General features: G+C 53.6%; 1 protein-coding gene across 4 annotated transcripts in view; it reads right to left on the reverse strand.

The window, feature by feature from the left end:
* The window catches only part of ARRB1 (arrestin beta 1), an 81,378-nt gene extending 55,144 nt beyond the window's left edge, over positions 1 to 26,234 (reverse strand). For all 4 annotated transcript variants that reach the window (XM_037840685.1, XM_037840683.1, XM_037840687.1 and 1 more), the window contains exon 1: positions 26,092 to 26,234. In XM_037840685.1, coding sequence (XP_037696613.1) covers positions 26,092 to 26,111 — 20 coding nt within the window. In that variant the 5' untranslated portion in view covers positions 26,112 to 26,234. The remainder of the gene's footprint in view (positions 1 to 26,091) is intronic.
* Between the last annotated feature and the right edge of the window lie 1,698 nt (positions 26,235 to 27,932).

The raw sequence follows: 27,932 nt of genomic DNA on the forward strand, positions 1-27,932 counted from the left end.
TGCTGAGGGCTCAGGAAAGAGGAAAGTGGGCTCCACCTGGTAACTCCTGTTCCTCCTTCAAGACCCTACTGGGGAATCAACTTTTCCTGATGCCCCCAGACTCCACCTCTGGGCTAGGCTGGGCTCCAGCACAGCTTTCATATGAGCTCAGAAAATGCTGTGGAACAAAACTGATGTGCTGGGGGAAGTCAAGGCCTACTCTACCCCTAAAGGGGTCTCCTGACTGATGGAGAATCAAAGCGTAGCCCTTGGAAAGCCCAAGGTCTCCAAAGGAGGGAGCACTGGCACAGAGACGGCTCAGGGCTCCCAGACGGCCCAGGGACGGGCACGCACATCAAATCAATCCACAGAGCCTTAACGGAGGCCTCCCTCTCTGGTGGGACAGGACACTGGACGAGGAATCCAGGGCCTTCTAGAAGGAAGGGGGGCCGAGGGAGGCACCATATTTGCCCCCACCTCCAACACACACACACTCCGCGCTGGGGCTGAGGGGCCTCCAGGGACCTGGGTTCTAGTTCCGGCTCTGTGACTTAGACGAATCCCTCACCTTCTCTGGGTCTCTCCGCTCCCTCACCAGTAAAATGTGGGTTTTCCTGTCCCCCGTTCCTCTCGGGAGAGCCGTGAGGTAAAGGACAGGCCTCCAAGTTGGTAAGAAGCTGTATGACGTCAGCGCATGGGAGAGAATCCCACCCCCTAGTCCTATACCTCCCACCCCGACGGCACCCTCTTTCCTCAGGCCTCCCCCAGGGTGCAGTGTGCCTGAGAGGCAGACACCACAGTCGCAGAGCCGGGGGCAGGCCTGGCCCCTGGGGGAGGAGTGGCTCCCGGGGCAAATCCATGTCCTGTCCAGGGTCTCTTCTCTCCTTTCTCTCTCCCCACCTGAGAGGACCACCCTCTCCACCACCACGTGAGAGGCTCTGTTATGATGCCTCTTGTCTGTGCTCTCCCTCACTGCTCTCCTCCGAGTTGCTCTAAGCTGCTGGGATTTAGAGGTCTTTCTTTCATTCACTTTTTTGTATCACAGTCAACCAGTCTGCCTTGGTTGAAACCTCCACTCACCAGAGGACGACAGTGAAGTCGCTTCCCATCACTCAGCCCGTTTCCTCATCTGTGCAGTGGGAAAACCCCATAGGGCTGTTTTGAAGATTAAATGAACACGGTGGCTGGCACCTAGTAATACAAATTAGCTCTTAGTATTAAAAATAATAATATTCAACAAATATTTGTGAAGCTCCTATTGCACATCAGACACCGTTGGCCACCAGAGACAGACTGGTGAAGAGGGCAGATTCATGCAATGGACCCTGTCTACGTGAAGCTTACATTCCAGCTGGGAAGACAGCAGGGCCCCACACTGCACAACTCCAGGGGTGCCAGGGTATGGACCACAGTGGGAATGATGTCCCCTGGAAGTGTGCAATGCAGCCACCCTGCAAGACAGACATCAAACAAATAAACAAGTAAGAGATGGCTCTTAAGATAAGTGCTGTAAACTGCTCCAAGAGCACAGAATGGGTGACCTGATCAGGCTGGAGAAGTCAGGGAAGGCTTCCTGGAGGAAGTGACATCTGAGTTGGAGCAGAAGAAGAGCAGTAATGTCTCTGAGAAGGGGGTGGGGTGGAGATGTTGCACTGAGACAAAACAAAACCTGTGGAGAGAAGGCTCTGGGGGGAGGAGCCAAACTCAACTAAAGGTGTTGAGTGAGATGGGTCGGCAAGGTTAGTAAGGGAAGCCTGGGTGAGGAATCTGGATTTTACTCTCGCACTGTGAAAAGACGCTGGGGGGATTTCAGCAGGGGAAGTGACACAATCTAGTTATACTCTAATATTCTCACTCTGGTTGCTGGGTGGAGAATGGGAAAGGCCGAGAGGCTAGAGTGGAAACAGGAAAACCGATTACGGGGCAGACTCAGCGTCAAGATTGTTCTGGGTTCAAATCCCAGATCCACTATTTATTAGCTGAGAACTCACTCAGGGTCTTAGTTTCCTGTTCTGCAAAACAGGGATCACCATAGCACCTAGTTGTGGTGATGATCAAACGAGCAACTTGAGGTATGTAAAGAACATGGAACAATGCTTGGCCCATAGTGAGTGCTTGTAAGCATTTGGCTGGTATTGTTCATCTAGGTGAGAAATGAAGGTGGTCCAGATGAGGGGCACAGCAATGAGAAAGAGAGAGATGTGAACAGATTCCAGGGATAACATCATCAGGCCTGGCAACAGGCCAGCTGTGTGTGTGTGTGTGTGTGTGTGTGTGTGTGTGTGTGTGTGTGTGTGTGTGTGTGTGTGTGTGTGTGTGTGTGTGTGTGTGTGCCTCCCAGATCTCCAATCAACTGGGTGGACAGAGATACCTTCCTCTGATATGCTGAACCCTAGAGGAGGAGGACTTGGTGGATAGGAAGGAAGATTGTTAAGTTCATGTTAAACCCCATTTTATAAATGAGGAAACTGAGCCTCAGAGAGGTTATGTAATTTGCCCAAGGTCACACAGCTGCAGCAGAGCTCACCACCTGGACTCCGTCTGGGTAGTCCAGGCCTGGCTATTTCCGAATCAGGCTCACACGGCAATCAGATGCCATTTGCTGAGCACCTTCTGCATTTTGCTTGATTCACAGACCTTTCCTGGGTCTTCCTCAGCATCAGGTCTGTGTGGCAGCTGAGATCTAGTGATGGAGCAGACATGGTCCCACCTCAGGGAGCTCTTGAGAGGGGAAGCCAGATACAAGAGCTCTCCTAGGCAATAGTGCTGTGACTCTTGATCAGATCCTGATCAAAAAGACCCAGGAACAACTGAGGAAATTTGAAATTTGAATATGGACCAAGTATCTGATGAAAATGGAAATTATCATTAATTTTCTTAGGTGAGATAATGGTACCAGATATTTTTCCTTATTTCTAAGAGGTGTGTGTTTTAGTAATACGGGGTGAAGTTTCACAATGTCAGCAACTAACTTTCAAATGGTTCAGAAAAAAAATTTTTTATAGATATAAAGTAAATATGGCAAATTGTTAACAATTATTCACACTAGATGGCCAGTATACAAGGGTTCACTGTACTATTCTTTCAACTTTTCTCTATGTTTAATTTAAAAAATGGGGGAAGAAGGACCATGGTCACAATGAATGAGTGCTGTATTGGGTCCCACTGGGAATACAGGGAGGGTGTGGTCAGTTCCACCTGGGGTAGCAGAAGGGTGTTCAAGATGCTATCCCCAGAGCCCAGTCCAGAGGGATCAGAAGTGTTGCAGGCTGCTTCCATGTATAGCATCTCCCAGAATCCTACAGCAATCCAGGTGGGGGGTCTCTTACAGAGGGACCTAACCCACCCACAGAGAGAGAGCCAGCAGGGCAGGCTGAGGTTGGTCTAGTTCCCAAGTACATGCTCTCTCCACTGCACCCTTTAGTTCAGGCTGTGACCTCCCTCCACCTTGGGGCCTGATCTACCCAGGAGGAAGACTGTATTTTCCAAAGGCAGTGGCAGCAATATCTCCCAGCCGCCCAGTTCTTCTTAGACTGTGGCTTTGATGTTCCTCTCATGGTAAGGTGGAGTCTATGACCCCCAGCCCCTGAAAACCTGGCTCAAACATTCGTGACAGCTTCCATCAATACAGCACAGCAGACATGACGCCATGTGGCTTCTGAGTTTAGGTCATAAAAGGCCTCGCAGCTTCCACCTCGCTTGCTAGAACATTCGTGCTTAGAGCCCTGGGCCGCCATGCAAACAGTCCAACACCTATCAGGGTGACGTGCTGTGAGGAAGCCCAAGCTGGGGCACACGAAGGAGCCACATGGAGAGATGCCACAGAGAGAGAGACACACCTGGCCAGGGTGCAGCTGCCCCAGCCCCCATGCCATCTGCAACACAGGCCAGCCCCGAGCCAGCATTGCCCAGCTGGGCTTGTCCCAAAGTCTTGATCTACAGAAACCATGAGAGATAGTAAAACGATGGTTGTTGCTTGGAGCCACTGTGTTTCGAGGTGATTAGTTATGTGGGACAACCAACACTGACTGAGATTTATCTGGAGACCTAGGGTGACTTAGGAGCCAGGAGGCGAAGCAGCTGAGCGTGAGGGAAGGGAAACTATGCAGAGGAAGGAGAAGGGGCAAAAGCAGAGCCTGGGACCTCTGTAACTTCCAGGATTCTGCCCCTGGGAAGCAAGCAGAGAGCTTCCAAATTAATCATTTCAGCTTTATTTACAACAGGAAAAAAAAACCTGGAAAGAACGTCAATGGCAAATAAGGGGATGGTGAAATAAATTACGGAGCACCTCCATGAGATACTGTACGTGGTTGCTGACAAATGTATATTCCATGACAAGCTAATGGCATGGAAAATGCTGAAGGAAAAATAAAAGAGCAGTATTTAAAATTAAATATACAGTTTAATCACAATTATGTTTGCATGCACACACAAAGCAAGAAGGCCAAACACCAAAACTTCAAAATATGTTCTTTCTAAATGTCAGGACTGTGGATGATTGCTATCTTCTCCTCATGCAAATTTTCTAAAATGTGAAGAGATTTTGTTGTTGTTTTTAATAATTACTAAAAGGTAAATGTTAGTTCTTTCAAACACCCCCTCAGAACTCCACTGTGCCTCTCCGACCCCCACCCTACCTGCCCAGTGTCTCTCGGGCAACACAGCCCTAAACTGTGAGCTCCCCGAGGGCAGGGAATCTTGGGGCTTTGTCCACTGCCTGAGCCCCAATACTGGGACAGTGCCTGGCACACAGCAGGTGCTCCATGAGTGTTTGCTGAATGAATGAATGGCACTTAGACTCTCCTGCATTCACCTGCGTCCACGGCAGCCTCCGTCACCAGCCATGGATGGGGAGGAGGTGCAGTCCCCGCTATGTGCCCAGCGTCCAGCACTGGGCCTGGCATCAAGGACATGTGGGTAAAGACCCTCAGATAAGTGAAGGGCTGAATGAATGAATATCCACCACCCGAAAAAGCCCTCCCTGATCTCCAGGACTGGAGTCACGCATGTGACAAGTGCGAGAGAGGATATGAATATCTGGGGCTTTCTGAGAACCCAGAGCCCTTTGTCTGGTCTGACAACCTCCTCCTCAGCCTGCCGCCTCAGGCCCCTCCCCTTTCAGCTGCAACTTTGCCCACCTGGCCCCCTCCTTTGACCACAGGGAGGAGTTCTGAAAGGCTTGAGTTGCTGCAGTGGGGTGAGTGAAGTGTCAGCCTCTGTGACAAGCATCTGGGAGGGAAGCCAGCAGGTGGAGACTGGGAGCTCTGGAATGTGAGGTTGGGGAGTGGGGATTGCAGGTGCTAGAAAGGGCAGTGCTGGGAGGTAAAAGTATGGGGTGTAGAGGGCAGAGGAATGACATTGCTGGGAGCCAATGGGGGAGTGAATATGTGGCCAGGTGACAGTGGGGAGTCGGGGGGAGTGGCTATCTCAGCAGGGGTCTAGGTATAGGACAGTGCTGGAGGTACAAACGTGGGGTGTGACCCTGTTAGGGTGAGGGGCTGAGGGCAGCAGTGGAGGAGGTATAGACATGGAGGGGTTGACAGAGAGGTGAGGCGCAGCAGCTGGAATCAGATCATTTTTGTCGAGGAGGCCTGTAGTCAGACTCCGAGCTTGAACGAATGCTGGAGGGGTGGGGGAGGCCAAGGGGAGAGGCCAAGCCTTGCCCAAACAGAGGCAGAAGCCCAGTCCCTGCAGGCTGCAGATCAGGCCAAACCCCCTGACCCCACCCCAACCTCTTCCCTGACTGCCTAGAATACTAGCCCAGAAACAACTGTCCACTTTTTATAAATTATATCTCAACAGACAAGACACTTCTGCTTCATCCCGAAAACAAACTAATGAATTCATGGCCCTCCTGATAAAAGTTATGGGCTGGGGGCGCCCCTATAGCCTCTCCCCTAACCAGGCTTGGCCATTATTTTCCATGGCGCTCTCAGGCATGTCCCTGCCTCTCTATGAACCTCCATGGACCCGATCGAGAGCCTTCCAGACCTCACACCCCAGGCTCTGTGGTCTGACCCTGCCAGCACCCACACCGGCTGCAAAGGCCCCAGGCCCAATCCAGGCTTAGGAGCTCAGAGGCCTGGAGGTCAGATGACACCCGAGGAACCTCAGAGCTCAGCCAGCCTGATGTCTCACACCCAGGGCCTTGCCAAAGGTCCCTGCAAGACGCAAGCCCCCAAGCCATGGGTGCTTTCAAACACCACGGCAGAGCCCTGGCGGGCCCCAGGGGAGACCAGGCCATCGCAGGCAGCTCTGGAGGAGCAGGAGGTGATTTTCATTAACAGCTGAAGCTGCAGGCATGTGAGGGAGGGAGGGTGCGCCGGGATCTGACTCCTCCACCAGGATGTGAGGCTGCTCCTGGGACCAGGCGCTGAGTCACGCCTCCAGCTGGGGCCCCTGAATGCAGCCCAGGGCCTGGCTCAGCGTGGGCACTCAGTAAATGAACAAATAAATAAAAACATGAATGAGCGGGTAATCACATTGGCTAGCACTTACGTAGCACTTACTTTGTGCCAAGCACTGTTCTAAGCACTTTACAGATATTAACTCATTTAATCTTCATGAAAACTTTAAGAAGTCAGACATACTTTTATTTCCATTTTACAGATGGGGAAACTGAAGCAAAAAGACATTAAATAAGCTGCCCAAGACCACACAACTTTGAACGTGATATCATGTTCTAGAACTGTGGGTCTAGCCACTCTGCCAAACTGCCTCCCACTCTACACCTTAACCTGTCGCAGCCTCTCACCCCCACACCGTCCTTTCTGCAATAGCCTCACCCTAACCCCACACCCCATCTCCAGTGTCCCTTCCTAACAGATGCTGCCTCCTAATCCTCACCAGAACCCTGTGAGGACTTCAGTTTTGTCCCCATTTCCCAGAAGACAACTGTACCAGTTTTAATATATTATGTTCCCTAAACGACAGTGTTGATTAGATTGTAATTCTTTGAGTGTTTCCATGGAGACGTGACCGACCCAACTGTGGGTGATGACTCTAATTGGATAGTTTCCACGGAGGTGTGGCCCCACCCAATCAGCATGGGCCTTGATGAGTTCACTGGAGCACTATAGAAACACAGACAGAAGGAGCGAGCTTGCTACAGCCAAGAGGGACACTTCAAAGAATGTGCAGTAGCTGAGAAGAGGCGCTGCAGATGAGAGACATTTTAGAGACAGCCTTTGAAAGCAGACTTTTGCTCTGGAGAAGCTAAAAGAGGAAAAATGCACCAAGAGCAACTAAGAGTGACATTTTTGAGGACCTGCAGCCTAGAAAGGAACGAACTGGGAGAAAACCATTTTGAAACCAGAACTCTGAAGCAGACGCTAGCCACGTGCCTTGCCAGCTAACAGAGGTTTTCCAGACACCACTGGCCATCTTCCAGTGAAGGTATCCAATTGCTGATGTGTTACCTTGGACACTTTATAGCCTTAAGACTGTAGCTGTGTAACCACATAAACCCCCTTTATAAAAGCCCATCCATCTCTGGTGTTTTGCATGCCGGCAGCATTGGCAAACCAGGACAACACTGAGGTTCATTCGGGGTAGAGATAGAGACTTGTACCAGAGCCCCCCACCTTCCAGACCACAGTGCTCTCCCCTACAGCCTCAGGGCCAGGCTCCAGTTTGCTTGCTGGCGATGCGGTGTGGATGGCTCCAGGTGAGTCCCAGACTTCACTACGCCTGAAGCCACAGAGGCCCTAGGGGCTGCAGTCCCACCCTCCAGGACAAGCTCCTGCCCGGCCAAGGGATGCCAGGATCGGAGCCAGAGGCTGGGGCACAGGTGGGTCCAAGATGGGAACAGAGGCGGGAGCAGCCAGCTCCTTTTCCTCCCTGGGTCTCAGTTTTCCCATCTGCAAAGAGGGACGATGGCCCCCAGCAGGGATCAGCTCCAGAGACATGCACAGCAGTACTGTGTCATGTGCAGGAGTTGCTGGGCTAGAAGGGCCGTCAAAAAACACAGAACTGACAGCCCTGATGTGGGAAGGGGTAGGGAGCAGGACAGCCGGCAAGGTCTTCCCCCGTGGATCCGACATTTCCCCTCGCAAACATGATACACTAGGAAAAGCACTTCAACAGAGTCCCCACTATCCCTTCCTGTTGTGTAACCTTGAGACGAGCCTTCTCTGAGCCTTCTCTGCTGCAAGGCAGGGCCCGGAGGAGATCTTCAGATCCCTCCCAGCTCAAGGATCTAGAATTCCAGATTCTAGGTTGGGAGGAGTGGGATGATGGAAAAAGGCCCTTCTTGCTGACCACTTCCTCCACTCGAGCCATCTCTGTATGATCACTACAGGCCACCACATCCTGATACCCACACCACCCCTGAGAAAACCGCCTCTGCCACACATTAGCCTGTTAACGAAACCATTCGGGGGAGCTTCTGGCACTCAGTGTAGGGGCAAATAGACTTAGCCCAGTCTCCGATGGTCACCACTGCCTCCTCAGACCCTTACACACTGGGAAGGCTCTTCCTAGAGCAAGACAGGAGCCTGGCAAATATTTGTTGAATGGAATGAATGAATGAATGAATGACCGAACAAATGAAGGACATTCCCTTGCAGATTTCCCAGCTTCCGGCCTCTCTTCTCTAGTCCATTTATCTACATAGCTGCCATGTGAGCTTTCAGATTCTGCCACTCCTCTGCGAGCTGTGTTACCTTGGGCATATTGTGTAACCTAGCTGAGCCTAGATTTCCTCATCTGCAAACAGGGACTCTACTTCTAGGGTAATTAGGAGAATTGGAAAAGAAAGAACATGCACAGCACCTCAAGGGAAACAGGGAAAGCTGTGAAAGGCAAGGCTCTGCGCTGGTCCTCTGTGGGACCCCACCTCATCCCACCCTCATGCCCCTCTAATCCCCTAATCCCTCCCTGTTCCAAAGGCTGGGAGAAAGGGCCCCGCCCCTGGACTGGCCCCTGACTGTGTGTAAATGTTTACAACAAGCCCAGACTCCCAGGAACAAGTTATTTGCTTTGCTCATAATTAACTGCAGAAGGCTCGGCTGGGTAATAAACTCTGCTGGAGAAATATAAACAGTTTGCACAGAGCTCCAATTCCATTGTGAGGCCAGAAGAGAGGGTCTGTCAGGAAAGGAATGTTCTCCCCAGTCTCCTCCCAGCCAGAAGCAGAGAGGTGGCTGAAGGTCAGAACTGGGTGGACCCCTGAATCGGAAGGTCAGAACTGGGAGGGAGGACCCTGGAGATCATCTGAAATCAAGTGGCTGACATTCCTGGGCGCTTACCTTGTCCCAGGCCCAGCTGAGTGCTTGAATTATCGAGTACATCTATTTCCCCCTTTCCAACAACGAGAAAACTGAAGCTGAAAGAGGCAGGGTGACTTGCCCCAACTGGAAGTGCCTGGGGCTGGGAGTTGCACCAGCTCTGACTCCAGAGAAACGAATGAAAAGGGCAGGACTTAATTTAACAAAAATGTAAGCGTATCCCCCCTGCGCCAGGCACACAGAGCTGGGGACATCTCCCAGGGCACTTGCATTCCAGTGAGGAGAGGCAGACCTTAAACACTGAGCAAAGAGCAATTTGACTTCAGGATGTGCTGAGTGCTCTGAAGAAAAAAAAGGAAACAAAGTCAGTGACACATGGCCATTTGAGCTCTGCAAAGCAGGGACCACATAGAGGTCCTCAGGCAGCAGTACACAGTAGGTATGGAGTAAGCGAGTTTCCGTCAAAAACTTAGGGCTTTGGGGGGCCAGTGCAGCTTCTTGCTGTGGGGTGGTGGCAATGGATGAACAATGCACAGTGTCTGCCCTTGAGGAGCCCACAGTCCAACTGAGTAAAGGGGTAGGGCACATGGCACAGTTTGACAAGGGTCATGGGGCTGGAGAAGGGGACAATCAGCATTTATTGAGCACTTACTGTGTGCTGGGCACTGTGCTAAACTCTACATTATCTCATTTAAGCCTTACCACAGCCCTATGGAGGAGGGGAAGGGATATTATTAAGCTGTTTTAAAGATAAGGAAACTTGTAACCATCCCAAGGTCACAAGCAGTAGGGGTGAGATTTGAAACCCTGCCTGACCGACACCAACGCTTGCTCATTCTTTCCTAAGAGCCCCCATCCAGCCTCCTCCTTTCTCCCCTTCCTGAAGTGGGAGCTGATGTTGGGGAAGGACTGGAGGCAGGAAATTGCAGCCACCAAGCTTCCCTTCCCTGACTCTGCAGGACGGGCAGCGCACCCTGCCGGCCCGGCTCCTCTTCCGAGCAGGGAAGATCAGCTCAGCCTGCCCTGGAAGCTTCTCTCGGGTGCAAAACTGAGCTGGAAGCAGGAAAGGCCAGCCCAGACTTCTACCCTACCCCATCCCCATAGAAGGCCCCATGCAGTTTACGAGATCCCCTTCCCAGGCGAGCTGTATGACATAGGTTACAAATGCTTTCACCCTGTTAGCTCGTCTGAGCAACCCCACTCCAGCAGCCTGTGTCCTCAGCACCCAGCTCGGCACATAGCAGGTGACAATGATGAACAGGGGAACTGGCTCCATCCCAGCAGAAGGGGTGGGTTCTGCTGAGCCATCTCCATCCAACTTCCACCAACCTTTACTGAGTTCCCACAACAAACCTAGGGCTGGACAGGCAGTTTCACCTGTGGCATACTACTTAAGACTTTCGACAACCTTTCCCGGGAGGTATTATCTCCCTTTTGCAGATGAGGAAAATTGAGGGCAGAGAGGCCTTCCCAGTCAGCCTGGACCAGAACTGGCTCCCTGGGAGGCCTCCAGGTCCTGCCTCAGCAGGGAGGGCTCTAACCGATGACCATCCACACGGGGGTGGACACCTCCCTGAAGATCCGCAGCAGCCATGGCCCCAACATCTGGCACAGGGAACCACCTGGCCAGAGCAGGGGCAAGTCCGGGTTGTGGGGCCTGAAGTTCAAGTCATTTGTGAGCCCGATTTAAGAAAAAAAGGGTGCAAAAATATCTTCTTTTGCAAATTTCACAGAAACATGTGGATGCACCGTCAGGCCTTGCAACGGGCCCTGAAGCTCAAAGGGCCTGAAACGGGAGCTTCCTCAGCCTCATGGTGAACCCGCCCCTGGGCTGGAGGAAGGGCCCAGAGGCGATCCTTGCACAACCCGCCTACACAAAGGCCCTGCCTCCAGCCCAGCAGACGGAGGAGGCTCGCAGGACATTCCTTCTTCTCGGCAGGATTCTCGCAGCTACGAAACCCTTTCTTGCAGTTGGTTCTGCCTGTCTCTTGCCATGGTTTCAGAAGAAGCAGAGCTTCAGGCTCTGTGTGCTCATGAAGACAGCACCAGTGGATTTTACTCTGATCCTGGAGCACACTCCCGAGAGGATCCTTCCACGCCTGTGTCAGCAAGCTCAGCTCCCGCCCTGAGCCTGCATCCCTGGGCAGGCAGGAGCAGCCCTTTCAAGAACCCCATCCCCTCACTTTTGAAGGGTGTGGCACAGTTTTGTGAAGCATTCCCACATCCCGCTTCCCATTGGGCCCTGGGAGGTATCAGGGGCAGCCTTTATCATCCCCCTGATTTAGAAGGAGACACCAACAACACTCCCTGGGCCCCTGCTATGTTCTAGGGACTGCCAAGGGGCTCTCTACAAGTGCTGTCTCATGTAGACGTCAGGAGGAAAGACTGTATACCCAAGGAACAGGTGGGAAAACTGAGATCTGTCCTCCCACCTCCCAGTCCGGGCCTCTCACCCAGTCTCATCTGGGTCTAGAATTGACCCCCAGAGGAAAATGGGCAGGTACGCCAGGACACAGTGAGTGAAGAGCCTCCAGCCACCAAGGCAAAGACGCAGCTGTGAGCTCACTGCAAGTCTTCCTGGGAAAAGTGGAAAAAAGCCATCGCCTTCTCTCTGGATGTGTCAGAGCAAGAATGCATGGACTTTGGAAGCCTGGAAAAGCAGTGTGGACCTCTTCATCAGTTTGAGCCCTCTCTGATGAGGCAGGACCAGAAGCTATCCGGGGAATCGTTTCTGGTCCAGGCTGAGACCCCAGCTCCTGCTTGTTGTGTACATAAGAGACTAAGAAACCTCTCTGCCCTTAATTGTCTTCATCTACAAAATGGAGTTAATAAGCAATAGCCTTGTTAGTTCAGGGCCTTATGCCTTCCCCCCACCCTGCAAAGGCCACATCCCCACCTTCCACTGTCCACCTGCTGGGCCTTCCAGACCCTTCAGCTACTTCCTCTCTCACAAAACCACCTGCTACCCCACAAGCCAGCCACTCAGTGCTCACTCTTGCCTGCCCAAGTCTCACACCCTGTCCTTCACTTGTGCTTAGTTCATTCACATATGCATTCAACAGTCCTTTATGGAGTGCTACTTTGGGGTGACCAACTGTACTGGTTTGCCCAGGACTTGAGGGGCTTTCCAAGATCCAGGAGTGAGACAGTGCTGGGAACCGGGATGGTCAATCGTCCTGATGGGTGGGCATGGAGGACACATTAACAAACTACACGTGATCGCTGCCCTCAAGAAGCTACCCCTTGATGAGTAACCACTGTCAAAGGCATCCTGCTCAGTGCCTCACACACGTCATCAACCACAACCTTATGAGGAGAGGATTATCACCTCCGTGGTACACATAAGAAAACTAAGGCTCAGAAAGGTGGCATGACCTGCCCAGAGTCACAAAGCTCTAAGTGACACGCCAAGATTTGAACTCAGATCCAATAAGACATAAAGGAAAGGGCAGTTTCCAGCATGAACAACATTAAGAAGACCGAAAAATAAAAGACACATCTTATTTAATGCATTTTTGTAGCCTGGTGTCAGGAAATACATGGAAAATAAATGAGCTGTGCCTCATTTAACTGTCTCCAGGCGAGGAGATCCCAACCCCCAGTTCAGAGTGTTATACATTTCCCCTTTCAAAGTCAGTTTTGGCTGTTGTCTGTCAGCACCAGAAGCCAGGAAGGAAGTGAGAAGAGGAAAAGAGTGCTTCTCCTTTGGGACAGCAGTTCAGGGCTCACTTCCCCAAGGCATCTTCCCTGACTCAGTCTCCCACCCAATTCTGGCCCCCACTTACTTGAGCACAACAGCCACATGGTGTGTGTGTGTGTGTGTGTGTGTGTGTGTGTGTGTGTGTGTTTGTACTACTGCTTCAATGCACTTCTGCAAACCTGGATGGCATTCACCGTGTGCAAGCCCCTCTCAGGAGCTGGGGGTCAAAGAGGCATCAGACACACAGCTGCCCCACAGCAGAAGCAACAGGCCAGTCAGCAGCTAACTACAATACAACGGGCAGTCAGGGAAGCCTGTGAGGTGGTGAGGGACAACGGAGGAGGGGGCTTTCACCTGATTGGGCAGGGAGCAGAGTCAAGGGCACGCTTCAAGAAGGAGGTGGTATGCCTGGAGCCCACAGCACATGCCCAGAGCAATGTATTCAATTGAACTGCATTGAGGTGACTTCAACCTTAAAATGTAAGGAAGATTTCACCCATCAGAGGAGGAAGGACATTCCAGGCAAGGAGACCAGCCTGGGCAAAGACACAGAGGTATGGAAAGTACGAAGCCTATTGAGGAATGTCCAGAAAAGTCCGTGTGACCACTGTTGGCTGGTGGGGAGAGTTGGAAAGACTGGGACAGATCTTAAGGGCCTCAAACAACACCGGAACAATGTAGACTTTCCTTTAGGAAAAGGGGTGCAACTTTAAGCTGGGGAAGGACATGGTCAGGTGTGAATTTCAGAAAGATTACTCAGGCAGTAAGAGGCCAGGAGGTGGTTTGGAGGGTTTAGACTGAACAAAGGGATACCAGCCAGGAGTCCACATCAGTAGTGGGGCTGGCACTGAGCCAGTGGTGATGGGAATGGGGAGAAGGCAAGTACTTTGAGACACCTGTATCCACCTCCATTCAGGTTGGGTACCCCGAGCTGGGGCTGCCCAAGGAAGGGGATGGGTTTCTCCTATCCAGGAAGCTCAGAGCACACATGTCCTGCCACCCCCACCCTCCAGCTCCACACTTCCAAAGAAAGTGAGGCTGGGAGAAGCTGGGTCAGTCTGTGGCCTGGGTCAGGGTTCAGTCTGGGGCTGGATCATAGTTCTGTAATTGAGAGTTCTTCTTTCTAATGTCTACGTTGAACATACTATTCCTGCAAAATGGTGAGCATCCGAGATTGCTGGATTGTTTCAAGTAAGCACTCCGAATCGCTGCCACTGAAGAGTCAGCACTCTAATTAATGGGAGAAATGAATATGTGCATATTAACACTTGATTACGATGCGTAATCATCTCTATCATTTTTAGGATATTTAAAAAAATCTGTTGCAAAAAAAAAAAAATGTTCTCTTTATTGAGTTTTAAAATGCCTCCAGATTTCTTCCACTGCTCTGGGGCTACCCAGACCCATAATAAAATCAACCATTTGGTGAGCCCTGCTAATGTGCTGGGCACTTTCATTAGCACAGATATAGCAGAGAAAGGATGGAAACATGATCCCAGAGGCTGAAAACCTCTCCTGCCGGCGGCTACAAAAGCTACCCGTAAAGAGGAGGTGAAATCTTGTCTGCCTCTCTCCACCAGGCCTGGAGGGCCTCAGTGCTCCCAGAGACAGCACCAGGAGCCCCCCGCTGCCAACCCACACTGCCAAAGCCTAGAGCAGTTTCTCATAAGACATGGCTTCTGGCTCTTTCATGTCCATCAGCTCCTCTGCTGACAGTCACCAGACCTCTGCAGCTTCTCCTAGGCTGGAGGGAAGCCTTTGCCTGCCACCCCCACCCTCCACCAGAGATGGGAAACCCTGGTTTTCCAACAGTGGGTCTGCTGAGCCTGATGTCTCTTCATTTACCTGCTGATTTCCTCCATCCGTGCCCCAGACATTCACCGTGATGCCTTGCACAGAACATTCACTTTCTTCCTACAGCTTTGGCCCTAAAGTAGTCTCATTCCCAGGATGCCCCGACGGACAGCTGATGAGCCAGTGCCTGGGAACACCAGGCCCGGGACAGGGTGGGTCCTTAAGAATCCCAGGAAGGCAGATGGTCCAGAGATACCGCCAAGACAAGCATCACCCCTGGCTCACCCCAAGTTCACCTTCCAAAGCCTGCTCAAGCGAGCCCTCTTCTGGGGAGCGTCCTCTCACCCTTAACCACGCCCTCCTCGGGGCTTCCTCTGCTCCCCGGTATAAACCGATCCCCGTTTCCCTCTTCTCACAGCGTGCTGTGATCATCTATGTCCTCATCAGCTTCTCCCCAAAAACACTATGAGCATCAGGAATGTAGAGACCTGTCTGCATCTCAGGTGCCCAGCACAGGGCTTGGGATGTGGCAGATACTCAGAGAAATGTTTATTCACGGGGACCTCCGCTGGAGGGTGAGGGGGGCCCAAGAGAAAGGAAATAAACCAGTTCTGAAAACTCCTAGACCAGAGGGCCCCAGGAGCCAGTGTTCCCAGTCATAGTGTTCCTTGTCACCCCAGAACCCAGAAGGTGTTCCGGGAGAGGGCACAGTGTTAGATAGCAGAGCTGCTCCTCAAATCACCTTCCACCAGCAGAGAGGCACCCCAGTGGGGTTGGCTGGGAGCGGAGGTCCGGGACTGGCGCACAGCAAGCAAGAGAAATGTTTGTGGAACTGAACGGAACACACTGAAAAATGCTGGTGATCTGTTCCTCTGGCTGCAGAGAGGCCAGCTCCCCTCTAGGGGCGGTTTGCAGGCAAATTATCTCAGGACACGGCCTGTTTCCTCTAATGAGGCTTCTCCCCTTTTCAGTTCTGCTCCCCGGAGTGTGGGGAGGCGGGCCGCGCTCAGGGTCAACCCCAGAGGCCTGCGCTCCACCCGATATGGTGCGGGGAACACGTACACCCTCCCCTGCCCCCCCAGGCTGGAGACGGCGACCACGATCTTTCCAGCCCAGGACTGTGGGGAAAGCAGCGCCTCCGCGGAATGGAGGAAGGGAGCGGGGAATCAGGCTGTTACGTAACCAGCTTCCTTGGAGTCAGAGGCCCTGGCAGGTCACAGCCCAGCGCTCAGAGCCGAGAGCCGGGGGAGGGGACAGGCCTCTTTCCTCCCCCTTCGCTGCCTCTCCTCCAGACCTCGGCAGACCTCTGCGGCAGGCACCGCTTTCCAAATGCCCGAGCTCCACGCAGGCACCTCCCGCTTGGGGCTGGGAACCAGGAAGGGCTGTTGTTTTCTGAGTGTGTGAAACAGTGGCCTGCTGGCTTCCCTGGCAGCAAACCAGGATCAGGGCTCCGCACTGGGGGGCGGGGGCTTGGGGAGAGAGGGGAGGGGCCAGGATGCCCAGGGCCCTCCCCAACACCACCACGCCCCCAGCTACCCGCCCCCCACCCCAAGTTCTCCCTCCTTCCTCCTAGAGAATATGCCCTGGGTGAGAGGTGAGAAGAGAGGGCTGTGGGCGTCCAACACCACAGGGCTCCGGCCCTCCCCTACTCCTCCTCCCGACAATCTCACTTCCCTTTCCTGCCATCTTCTGAGTTTCTCTTCTAGCAGGGAGTAGCCCCAGCCCCCAGACACCCGCTCACCCTCACCACTGCTCCCCAGCCCCATGCACCCAACTGCGTGCACAGTCCTGGGCAGGCTGGGAAGGGAGGGCGAATGGGGGAATGTGGGAGAGAGGAGGGCAGAGACAGAGAAGCCGAGAGATCCACCCCAGTCTGAAAGAACACTGACCCTTTGTCAGGCCTTTACCCTATAGCCCAGCCCTGCGCTAAGTCTGCTAAGTCTTCACAACAATCCTATGAGGTAGGTGATATTATTATACCTGTTTCACAAATGAGGATACTGAGGCCAAAGAGTTTAAAACCCACACCCAGGGTCACAGAGCTAGTGGACAATTCAGCTGGATCATAAAGCCTGGTCTGTCTTTAAATCCATACTCCAAATCCTCTGGCTCTACCCTCAGAGAGCCCTCCCCCCACACACCCTGGGGGTCCTACTTGGGAAATTCCTACACTGGAGGAAAAGATACTGCTCAGCCCTGAAGAGGAGCCCCAAGCCTTAAACAGTCTCCTGTTCCCTGAGGACGATGGTTTTGGGAACCACCAGACAGTTAGGAGGACAGGGCAAGAGCAGGGTCAGGAGCAGGCCCGGGGGCAGGTTTTGCTTGGAGAGGGGAGCCTGCCTGACTGCTGTTCGCACCCTCTCCCCTTCCAGCTGCAGAACAGAGAGAAAAAGGGTCTCAGAGACCTTCTAGGTCAATGCCTCTCCTACTTTCTGCTTGACACATGGAGAAACTGAGGGCCAAAGAAGGAAAGCAGCTTGTCCATGGTGTTACACAGACAGTGAAGAAGTAGGGTCCTTGTCTCCCCCATCAATTCATCTCACTTGGGTGCTGTCCCCAGGTAGCCCCCATTCTGCATCTGTCTGTCAGCCTCCCTCCCTGCTCCTCACCCTCTCTCCCCACTTCTTGCTTCCTTTTCCCAGCTCAGCTCAGAAGGCCCAGTCTCAGAGCCCTCTCCACATCTCTCTCCCTCTCCATCTTACATCTCCTTCAAGCCTCACCCACTCCCACCTCCCCTCCTTCCACTCCACCAGGCCAAGGAGCAATTCTTCGGTGGTTTAATTAGCTGAGTCTGACCGCAGCCTGCTAGTCCAGTGCCCAGAATTCTGTCCCCACTAATTAGGTGGGCTCTGAGTCCTTGCCCAGTGGGAAACCTCCTGGCCAAGGGAGGGCTCTCCAGCTGCACAAAGAGCTCCTTGATCACTGGTGGGTGATCGGAAGCCTGGTCACTTCCTCAGGCCAAGTCAGACCACACCATTGGACACACAGTAGCCAGACCCAGATGTCCACCCTTAACAGGGGAATCCCTTCTCACCCATGCCATTGCCCAGGCCCAGAAAGGCTGGACAAATGTTTGAGAATGGGGAGCCTTGGGGAGCCAGGGAGAGGATGGCTCCATGGCTGGGTCAGGAAGCAGGATTTGGACATGTAGAGAAGAGCTAGGGTGGTGTTCTAGACTGAGGGAGCAGCAGGAGCAAAGGCACAGAGGCTGGAATGAGCCACCAATCCCCTTGCCAGCAGCTCTCCTGGTCAGAAAATACATTGCCTAGCAAGGTGATGTTGGCTGTCCAGTGACCTCCATCCTTTGGGTCACAAAAGGATGATCCAATTCTTCCGGTTCTGGACGACTTTTACATATTTTGAAATCAGCAGTAATGTCCCATTATCCTTACCAACACACTGCCCACCCACCCCACCCCACAAGGATATCTTCTCCCAGTGCAACATCGACATTCAGCTTCCTTTGCTTAACAAATATTTATAGAGCTCATAGCCAAGTTTGCACAGGTGCTGGGGACAAGCAGACTGAGGCCAGGTGCCCTTGAGAAGTTCCTGGCTCCATACAGAGGCTATCACAAGTGTACAGGTAACCAGGACCCAGGTAGGGAGAGAAAGGCGAGTGCCACGAGAGGGAGAGAAGATGGTAAAAGGGTCACAAAGCACTTGGAGATCAGGGAGGACTTCCTGGAAGAAGGGGTCATGTATGATCCAGGCCGTGAAGATAGGAAGGCCATTGTAAGGGTTCAAGTCACCAACCATGCACTGAGGGCCAACAATAAGACAGGCGTGTGCTGAACTCTTCGGTGCCTCAAAAATAAATCAAACAAGGTCCCTCTCTGAGGGAGCTCACAGCCTTGTGGGGAAGTCAGACCCAGTAACAGGTCATCTTAGGAGCTAATACTCAACTGACCATGAGTCAGGACTAAACTGCATGCTCTACCTATTTTTATTTAATCCTCATAACCCCCTATGGCATGGGCACAATTTCTGCCCCATTTTACAGACGAGGGAACAGCACTGGGGAAACGATAACAAGTGACAGAGCAGGAATTTGAAACCAGAAATTCTGGTTCTTTTTCAGTCCCAACTGCTGTGCAGTCAACTTCTAATCACTGCTATCAGATCACAGAGGGAAGGCAGCCTAGGGGGCTATGGGAGCCCAGAGAAGGGGCCCCATTTGGCCTAGAGACTTACAGAAGGTTTCCTGGAAGAGGTGATCCCAAAGCTGAGTCTGGAAAGGGAGAAGGAGGAAGGTGTCTATGGGGAGGGAATAGCCTGGGCAGAGTCGGCTGAAACTGCCGAGGACCTGCTGGTTACTGCATATGTTTTGATGTTCTCCAAGGACCTTCAAGCAGGGGATGAGGCCCAGGTGGAATGCTGCCGGAGCAAAGACCTGATCCTATGGGAGAGAGCACAAGTCTTTCAGGCAGGAATGGACTCCTTCCTGATTCTCAGCATCCCCCATCTCACCCCCACCCAGGGCTCAGCTGTGATCTGTGCTTGAGGACTGAGCTGCCCAACCCCCAACTTCTGGCCCCTCAGAAGAAAGGTTACCCCTCAACCTGCTAGCAGAACATAGGAAAGGGGTGACTTGGAGAGAAGGACCTCAAACATGCTGGCTGATTTCATGTCCATAGGGACACCAGTACCCAGAGAGGGTAATATCATGCCCAAGGTCACAGAGCAATGTGTAAGCATTAAAGCCTACTTCTGGGACCCTCCTGATATGAACATCCCAGCAGTCCATGGCCCACCTTCTCCCCTAGACATTTGTCAAACTCATCCATACACACTGATTGCACAGGCTGGGGGAAGGCAGTGAAGCTGCAAAAGGAACAGCAGGACCATTTGTGGGGTCAGAGGCCCAGGCCCCGCGTGGAAGGGAGCTCCTACTTCATCCAGACCCGAACAACATCAGTCTCTGGTTTTCTTGGTGCACCCTGGAGGGACAAATGCTGCTGAGCAGCTCAGCCCTTGAGCAAGGCCCCCTCCTGCTGACCTGACATCGGCCCACAGCACCCCACCTTGCTCAAGCCTCTTCAGAACAACAGACCGATGCCCTGGGAACCAGCTGTGGTCTCACTTTGTGGCTTCGCCCAGCCCTAGGCAGAGGGAAAGTTGCTCAGTTGCTGTGGTGACCTCTGTCCCACAGAACACCAGGGGCACAGCTGGTCCTGTCCCTGGGGCCTGGACTCCTGGAGGCCTCGTCTGGCACCAGGGCTCTGCAGAAGGAACAAGCAGTTCCTCTGATGTGAGACGAAAGACGGGGCTGTCCCAGGAAGGAGGCGGGGTGTCTCCCCAGAAAAGACCCAGCCTGGGCCCCTTGGGGAGGGGAGAAGGGGGCTGGGACAACAGAGTCCTTTGTTCCCCTTGCAAGAGCACCCCCCTGACCTGCCCCCACCCCTCGCCCACACATCCTACTAAACCTCAAGACCCCTGGGACAGGACCCATCTTGCACACAGGAGGGACGGAACATCCCCAGGAACCATCTAATCCCAGGGCTTGTCTAGGAGAAATGGCCCCACCCTCGGGAGCCCCAAGATGATAGGCGAGACATCCTTCCCTCGGGAGCCTCCAGGACGATGTAGGAGACACAGCTCCCACCTGGAGAAGCCTTTCTGATGGAGGAGACGGAGGCCTTGCCCTCAGGTGCACCCAGTCTGATGGAGGAATTTGATGTTGGGCACACATTGGCATCCATTAGCTTCCAATCTGATGAGGGAGACTTGCCCCCTTGGAAGCCTCCAGGTTGATGGGGGAGACTGAGGCCTCGGCCTCAGAAGCACATTCTGATGGGGGTTGCACACCCCCCTCCTTCAGGGGTTCCCGATCTGATGGAGGAGATACGACCGCCACCCTAATGAGGGAAACATGGTTCCATCCTTAGGATCCACCCTACCCCCCAGGTCTTATGGAAGAAACCTGATAAACCTGATTTCAGCACTAGGGGAGCCCCTGGGCTGACAGCTGAGGCAAGAAGGGAGGAAAGAGTTCAGTCCAGCTCAACAAACCCCTGCCAGGTATCTCCTATGAATCAGACCTGGGGGTGGATAATGGAACAACAAACAGGAAACAGAGATAGCCCTGAACCACAAAGAGCTCACCAACTGGGGAACAAAGACAACTGGGATATGCATACATAAGTAAGAAAGTGCCTTGAAACCCCTAACTCAGCACCCAAGGCCTGCTCACCAGGGCTGACATATTCCTCTGCAGTCTCACCCCTCAGCCTCCCGCACCTGCACTCAGAATCTGCACTTTTGCATAGACCTCTCCTTCTGTCTAGAATGCCTCTTGATCCAGGGCCCAGCTCAAAAGGTTGCCTCCTCCAGGAAGCCTTCCCCAAGTCCCGCAGCCTGAGCTAGATGCCCCTCTTTTCAGAAACCAGCACAGTGCATGCCTTCCACCATGAGCAGCTCACGTTCCACCCATGTCTCCCCACCCCTCAGGGTCATTTGAATGAGCCTGGAAGGCTGAGCACAGGGAGGTGGTCTCCTGTCTCAGCCCACATGTCAGAGGAAGGGTGGAGGGGTGACCCCCCACTGTCTCCAGCCCCCACCACCCTGAACCAGGGTCTCCCACCTTCCTCCAAGTGGCTCACCCTTAGCGTCAGGCATGTAAAAAACAGGATCTTTCCCCCCTCTCTGCCCCTGTGATCCAGCTTTGCCCTCCCTCTCCAGCAAAACCCCTCTCACCAAGGTCACCTTCTGGCTAAATCCAAGGGGCCTTTTTCAAGCACCTCCTCTGTTGGTCCTTCCCTGATTCTTTGGCTGCTGGGACACAGCCTGGGATGCTCCTCTCCACCTCCTAATGGGCTCCTATGCATCTATTCCCCTCTCAGGCATCGGGGCTCTCCTAGGCCCTGGCTGTCCCTGGCTGTCCTCTCTCCAAACCTTCTCCTTGCATGACGTCATCCACACTTGCCAAGTCAACTGCCACTTCTACCCTGAAGACTCTCAAATCCTCACCTCCCACCCTGACTCCTGTCCTGAGGTCCAGATTCATCTATGCAGAAGTCTCCCCACATCTTCCCCAACTGGCCCAAAGCAGACTGCCCTGCAACCTGCTCCTCCCCTGCAGGACTCAGCAGGATGGCACCAGTGGAGGACGGTTATTCGGGGCGTGCTGACTCCCGGCCTGTTCTTCCATTTCCACAGCCCCAAGGTATGGGGGGCTGCGGCCAGCCCTGGAAGTGCAAGTCACTCAGGACCCCTGACCCAGGCCAATGGGACGCTTTAATCTCAGGCAAAGAGGCCTAAACGTGGAAAGAAGAGTGCCACGGAGAAGTCTGAAGCCCAGCATCCCAGAACCGGGGATCAAAGACAGTGGGTCAGGCTCAATGCTCCTGCTCCCAGCAACCCCAGGAGTGGCTCTGGCAAAGCTACAGGATTTCCCCATATCCCAACCAGGTGGGTCACACAGGGCTTAACCACCCAGAGAGACAACAACCAAGGTTCATGCACAGCTGGTGATTATGTGTCCCCATCACATTTTCCGTCTTCTTACCCAGGAAAAAAAATAGGAGTTCATAAGGTGAGAAAAGAAATTCCAGTCCATCCTAGTGCCTTTTAGGAAGTCCCTCCTGTTGTCTGACTCAGATCCTTTGTGCTGCCAACTGAGTTGGTGGAAACAGCAAGGCCCAGAAGCAATGCACAACTTGAGCAGGGGACTGTTGGGAGGCCAGCCATGTGCCAGACAAGTCTCCCTCCTTCTGGGTGAAAGTGGGGCAGCAGAGAGGACTTTAAGGGCAGACAGGCCTGGGCTCAAGTCCTCACTGGCTGACAGCAGTGGACGAATTACTTAATTTCTCCTAGTCTGTGTTCTCATCTGCAAAATGGGAAAAACAACCCCTACTTTAATAGGATCCTTGGAAGAATCAAAGGAGATCATGCATGTAAATCTCTTGATATACACCAGAGGCCCAACAAAGGTCCAATCAACCAGCAGGGCCGATGGGTTCCACGTCCTTACTAATATTTCTCAATTCCATCCACGGCCTTCGTTCAGATCTCATCTTCTCTCGGGCTTCTCCCCAGTCTCCTCACTTGTCTTCCTGCTTTCAGGCCTGCCCCTCCCATCCACTCTCTCTGCTGCTGCCAAAGGCATCTTTCTGAAACAAAAATCTGTTCTATTCCTCTCCTGCCTCACACTCTTCTCTGAATCACTGCTGACTTCAGGAGAAAATCCCTCTCCTATGCTTAACATTCCAGGCTGCTGATGACTGGCCTGTGTTTACTTCTTAAGGCTCATCTATCATCGCTAGCTCAACCTCCAGACCATGTGTGTTACTTTGTGCCTCTGAACCTTTGCACAGTCTGCACCCGTGGCCAGGAATGCCTTCCATCCCCTCGGCCCCTCATCCTTCTAGATGAAGCTCAGTAGCTCCAACACCACCTCCGTCCCAGGAAAGCTTCCTTCACCATGCCCTCTGCCTGGGACAGGATTGGGGTCTCCTTCTTAGGCTTCCCACAACATGTTAACTTGCATTATAATCACCTGCTCTTCCCTAAGCCCTCTGGGGGCGGAGTGGAGTCGTTCGTGTCTGAGCCCCAGTGCCTGCACTCAGAAGGCACTCTGTCAGCATTTGTTGACTGAATGTGTGTTTGATCCCAAAGCACCTTGTTACAGCAGCCGTCACACCACCTGCCCTGTATCAGCCTTATCCAGGTGTCTGTCCAATCCCTTCTTTCCCCTTTGACACTGGGAGTCCCTTGAGGCCAATGACAGTTTCCAATTAATTTTCATTGTCACTTTCATAATGGGAAGTGTGATTTAAGGAGGATGGATGGATGCAATGACTCCTGATCCTTAATGTATTGGATATTTGCAGTTTCCTCTTCTAAGTCATAAGTAAAGTAGAATCACATGGTTTACAAAACAAGGCAGTCCGTTATTCATTTTGCTCTTCCACATTGCTCAAGAAACCTATCTGGAAAAGGGGAGAGTGGCCTCCTGAAGCTGCTGGGGTGCCTGCAGGGGAGGGCAGAGCTACCACAGGTGGGGTTTAGCCAGGCCTGGGCACCATACTGCAGGCAGTGCATCCTGCCCTGCCCATAAAATTCAGTAGACTCAAGAGGGCCCCGAGATGGAAGTATAGATGCAAAAACCAAGGTCCAGAAGGGAGAAGACAATTGCCCAAGGTCCCCCAGTGAGTTAAAGGAAGATCGGGGGGAGTCATGGAAAAAAACCTGGCCCCAGAGACAAGGTCTCCAACAGGTGCCTTTGGGGCCTGGCTGCCCATGGTGGCCCCATCCTGCTGACAATCCATGAGAAGCCAATGACACTTCTCCCCACGATGCAGAGAGGCAGACCAAGGCCCAAGAAGGCTGAGTCACCCTGATCCAGAGGCAAGAGCGGCAGAGAGGAGCAATGGCTGCTGACTCCCACCATGCCCTGCAGGAAGAAAAACCAGACCTCAGTAGTCGGGAGGGTCTTTGCTCCAGGGAAGATGCACGTGGCAGAGGAGGGGGTCTGAGGGCAGAGACCTGGGCCACAGGGCTGGCCAGGTTGGCTGAAAAGGAGAACAACTATCACATCGAAAGCAGGCTGCTTGTGATCTTCTGCAGTCTCCTGCACAAGCCTGGGCCCACACGCACAGAGCACAGAACCCCATCCTGGCCCCCAAATCCAGGGCCCACCAGGGACTTGGCAGTGCCCAAGGTAAGCCACAGAGAAATGGACCAAGGGGTTTCCAGCCCCTGCCCTGCCTCTGACCCTTCTTAGCCATAAGCAAGTCAGGTGACCTCTCTAATGCACTGGTTCCTCTTCCGGAAAACAGGAAGAAGAAAATTAACCTCACAGAGCTGTCAAGAGGATGGCTGGCAAGCAGTTTCTAAAGGCTAAAAGGATAAGTTATCTCTGAGCCTCAGTTTCTTCTTCCAGAATTTGGAAGTAATTCCTGGAGCACCTTTTTCATGCTGTTGAAAGAGTCTCAGATGGCAGTGGGTGAGAAATCACTTTGACCGTGGTCCCGAAATACTATGCCCACTGGTATGGCTCTCTCCAATCCATTAGCACATTCAGGGAAGGAATGTTTCTGTGCACCTTTGATCCCCATACTTTGCCTTGTACATAGTAGGCTCTCGATAAATAATTGTTGGAAGCAAGGAGAGGGGGGAGGGTGGAGAAAGGGAAGGGAGAAGGGGGACAGTTGGCATGGGACACAAGGATAGGAGAGGACAAAAAATGAAACAAATGAAAGGCGGGCTTGCAGAAGCAGTAAGAGGAGGAGAAAAGGGAGGGGCTTCTGTCAGAACTTAAGGGGGTGAGCACCAGACCAGGGCTTGTCTTGGTCCTGCAGGGCAGTCCCCAGGGGTCACCCTGCCCCTGTGTCCTCCCCCCTTTTGCCCCAGTTTCCCATGTCAGAGGCATGGCCACTTCCTTCCCAAAGAATTTCAGGGCAGGTTCCTCTGAAGATAGGAGCCCCTTTTCCCACCCCCAGCTCAGAGCAAATCCTGGCCAGCCACCCCGGGCCTCAAGAGGTCAGAGAGAAAGGAAACAGAGACCACAGATCCTGTTTTTTCCCATGCCCCAGGCAAGGCACCCCACCCAGTGTGTTTGTGTGTGTGTGTGTGTTTCCACTTCTCACCGTGTGGGGACTGGCAAGAGGTCAGCAGCCTTGTGGGTCTGTGAGCTTGCACCCATGGGGTGCCAGTCTGTGTGGCATGGGCATTAGTCTGATGTGTGTCTGCATGGGTCAGTGTTGTTATGGTCCGGCATTCCACTGTGTCAATGAGATATGTGACAGCACAATGTGTGTGTCAGTGAGGGTGACACTGTGTGTATGCCAGCAGGGGTGTATGCAACAATTAATGCAAGAGAGTGTATATATCAGTGTGTGCCAACATGTGTGTGCCAGTATGAGGGTGTGTTACAATGTGTGTTGGACTGTGTACGGGTGGATACCAACGCAACTAGCAGCATGAATGTGTTGACAATGATTGCATACATTGTGCACACCAATGAGTGTGTGTTGGAGTGTGTCACTGTATGGGATGAGTGTGTGGTCGTGACTGTCAGTGTGTGTGCCAGCATGAGTGTGCCCTTGTGTTCACATGAGTGTGTGTACCATTGTGTGCCAACCTGCCCGCGTGCGTCTCTGCCTCTACCCGCCAGTGCTGGGCGTCAGCGAGGGAGTGTGTGTGTGTGTGTCTCGGCGTGGAGCTGCGAGTCAGCGGGGGCGGACTGGTCCTCGCCCTCTCGGTACCCTGGCCCACGACCCCTAGCAGGGACCACTCGAGAGACCTCGGGCGGAGGAAAGCTGGGAACCAGACATCGGCAGACCCGGGGCCATCGCGAACGCAGCGCCAGGACGCGGACTAGAGGCCCCGCCAGTGCTGTCGCCCAGGCCGGCCCCATGCGCGCCAAGCCGGGCCGTCGCTTGTACTCACCGTGTCCCTTTGTCGCCCATGGTCCCCGGCAGCCGCAGGGTGGTCCGCGGCGTCAGCGCCCAGTCTGGAAAATCCCCGGCCGGCAGGAGGAGCGCGGGCCAGCCCGCTCCCGGCTCCCTGCTCCGCCTCCTCCGCTCGCCTGGCTGCCGCCGCCCCCGCCCCCGGTCCCCGCCCGCCGCCCCGCCGCGCCGCGCAGCGCCAGGGCAGCGGCCAGGGGCGTGGAACCGTGCGGGTGTGTGTGTGTATGTGTGTGTGTGTGTGTGCGCGCGCGTGCCTGTCTCTCTGTGCCTTTGCCTGTGTCTATGTGTGTGTGCACGAAGGCGCGAGCACTGGGCTGTGGTACGCGTCAAGACTCAGAGGTCGGCGTTTGGGGATATACACCGGCATATGTCAAGCTAAATGCCTATGCGTGTGCGTGTGTGTGCGTGTGTGTGTGTGTGTACGTGAGTGAGGACGCTGGATCGGGTATACGTGCGCCTGTGTGCACGCGAGGGTGTGTGCCGGTGCGGGTACGTGAGCACGGCTGTGTGCGCGGGCCTATTAGGGAGTGTATTTGTGTGGATGGAGGGGTGTGCACGTTTTTGTGCAGTTATGCGTGTGTGGGCACCGCCGTGGGTGCGGCGGCGCACGCCGAGGGTTAGCCTTTGTGTGTGCGGGTAGGTAGAAGCCGCAGGTCTGCGGATCCCCAGTTCAAAAACCGATGGTGACGCCCGAATGGTGGCGGTTAGGGGTCGGGGTCGATGAGAGACTCCGGACGCCCGGCAAGGCCCTCGCGCTATGCACCAGCCCTTCCCTCGCTTCTGGAGAGAGAATAACGAACAACCCAACGGGGACAGGAAGAAGAGGCGGAGGGGGCAGGAGAAGGCAGCGTCGCCGCTGGAGATCTGATGAGGGTGGGGAGGAGACAGGAGGCGGCGAGCAGAGGCTGCGGGTGGCGGCCCAGAAGGAGGAAGCTGATAGAGGAGGAGAAAAGGAATACGGGAAGGGGGCACAGAGCTGGCGTGCTACGCGCCTGGGAGTCTGCCCTGCAAAGCACCCCAGCCCAGCTCCACTGCCTGCCTCCTGGGTGTCCTTGGTCATCAGCCACCTCATAACCCATTTCCAAGCCTGTAAAGTGGAGCCTGTAGAATTGTTTCTAGGTTGAAAGAACTCGCTTGTGTTTGCCAGGCTCCCCTTGAGTGCCTGGTACACAGTAGCTGCCCAGTAAATATTAGCCCACTCTCTCCAGGTTTCTTGGTGTCCTGTGAAGTGCTGGCTGAGATCCTTCTTCCTCCGAGGCCCCTTCCTGTTTTGCAGGTAGTGAGAGAGTGTGAGGTCTTCCCACCAGGTCGCTGCTGGGATTTGGCCTAATTGGTCCTGATGGATCCCTAATATTGGATTATTAGTGGGAGGAAAGGAAGCTATAATTTACTCTGATGTGACTGTGGGTCTGTAAACATCTCCTGTAATTATATTAAGAAATATATGGAGAGTGGAGGGGGAGGGAAAGAGTTGTGTAATGATATCCTAGTAACATTCAATATAATTACTACAATTATGTCCAGACTGGGGAGGGGGAGGAATGGGCAGGCAGGGTGGTCCAGGGTCAGGGTCAAAGCAATGTTAGTAGCAAAGAGAGTGTGGATTAGGGCCCAGAAGCCCCTCCCTCCTTGGCCTCTGTGCTCCACCCTCACCCCCACAGGGGGAGGAGAGAAAGTCACCTGCTGTCTCTGCAGGGGTCAGGGAGCTTGAGGAGCAGACCCGCGGCCTCCTTGATGACTGGAGGCTCACTCTGTGAGCCCGAGAGGACACTACCCAGGATGGACACCCTAACCAGGGACTACCACTCTCTGAGTTCAGCC

This window comes from Choloepus didactylus, chromosome 6, assembly GCF_015220235.1.
Source record: "Choloepus didactylus isolate mChoDid1 chromosome 6, mChoDid1.pri, whole genome shotgun sequence".
Classification (NCBI taxonomy): Eukaryota; Metazoa; Chordata; class Mammalia; order Pilosa; family Megalonychidae; genus Choloepus; species Choloepus didactylus.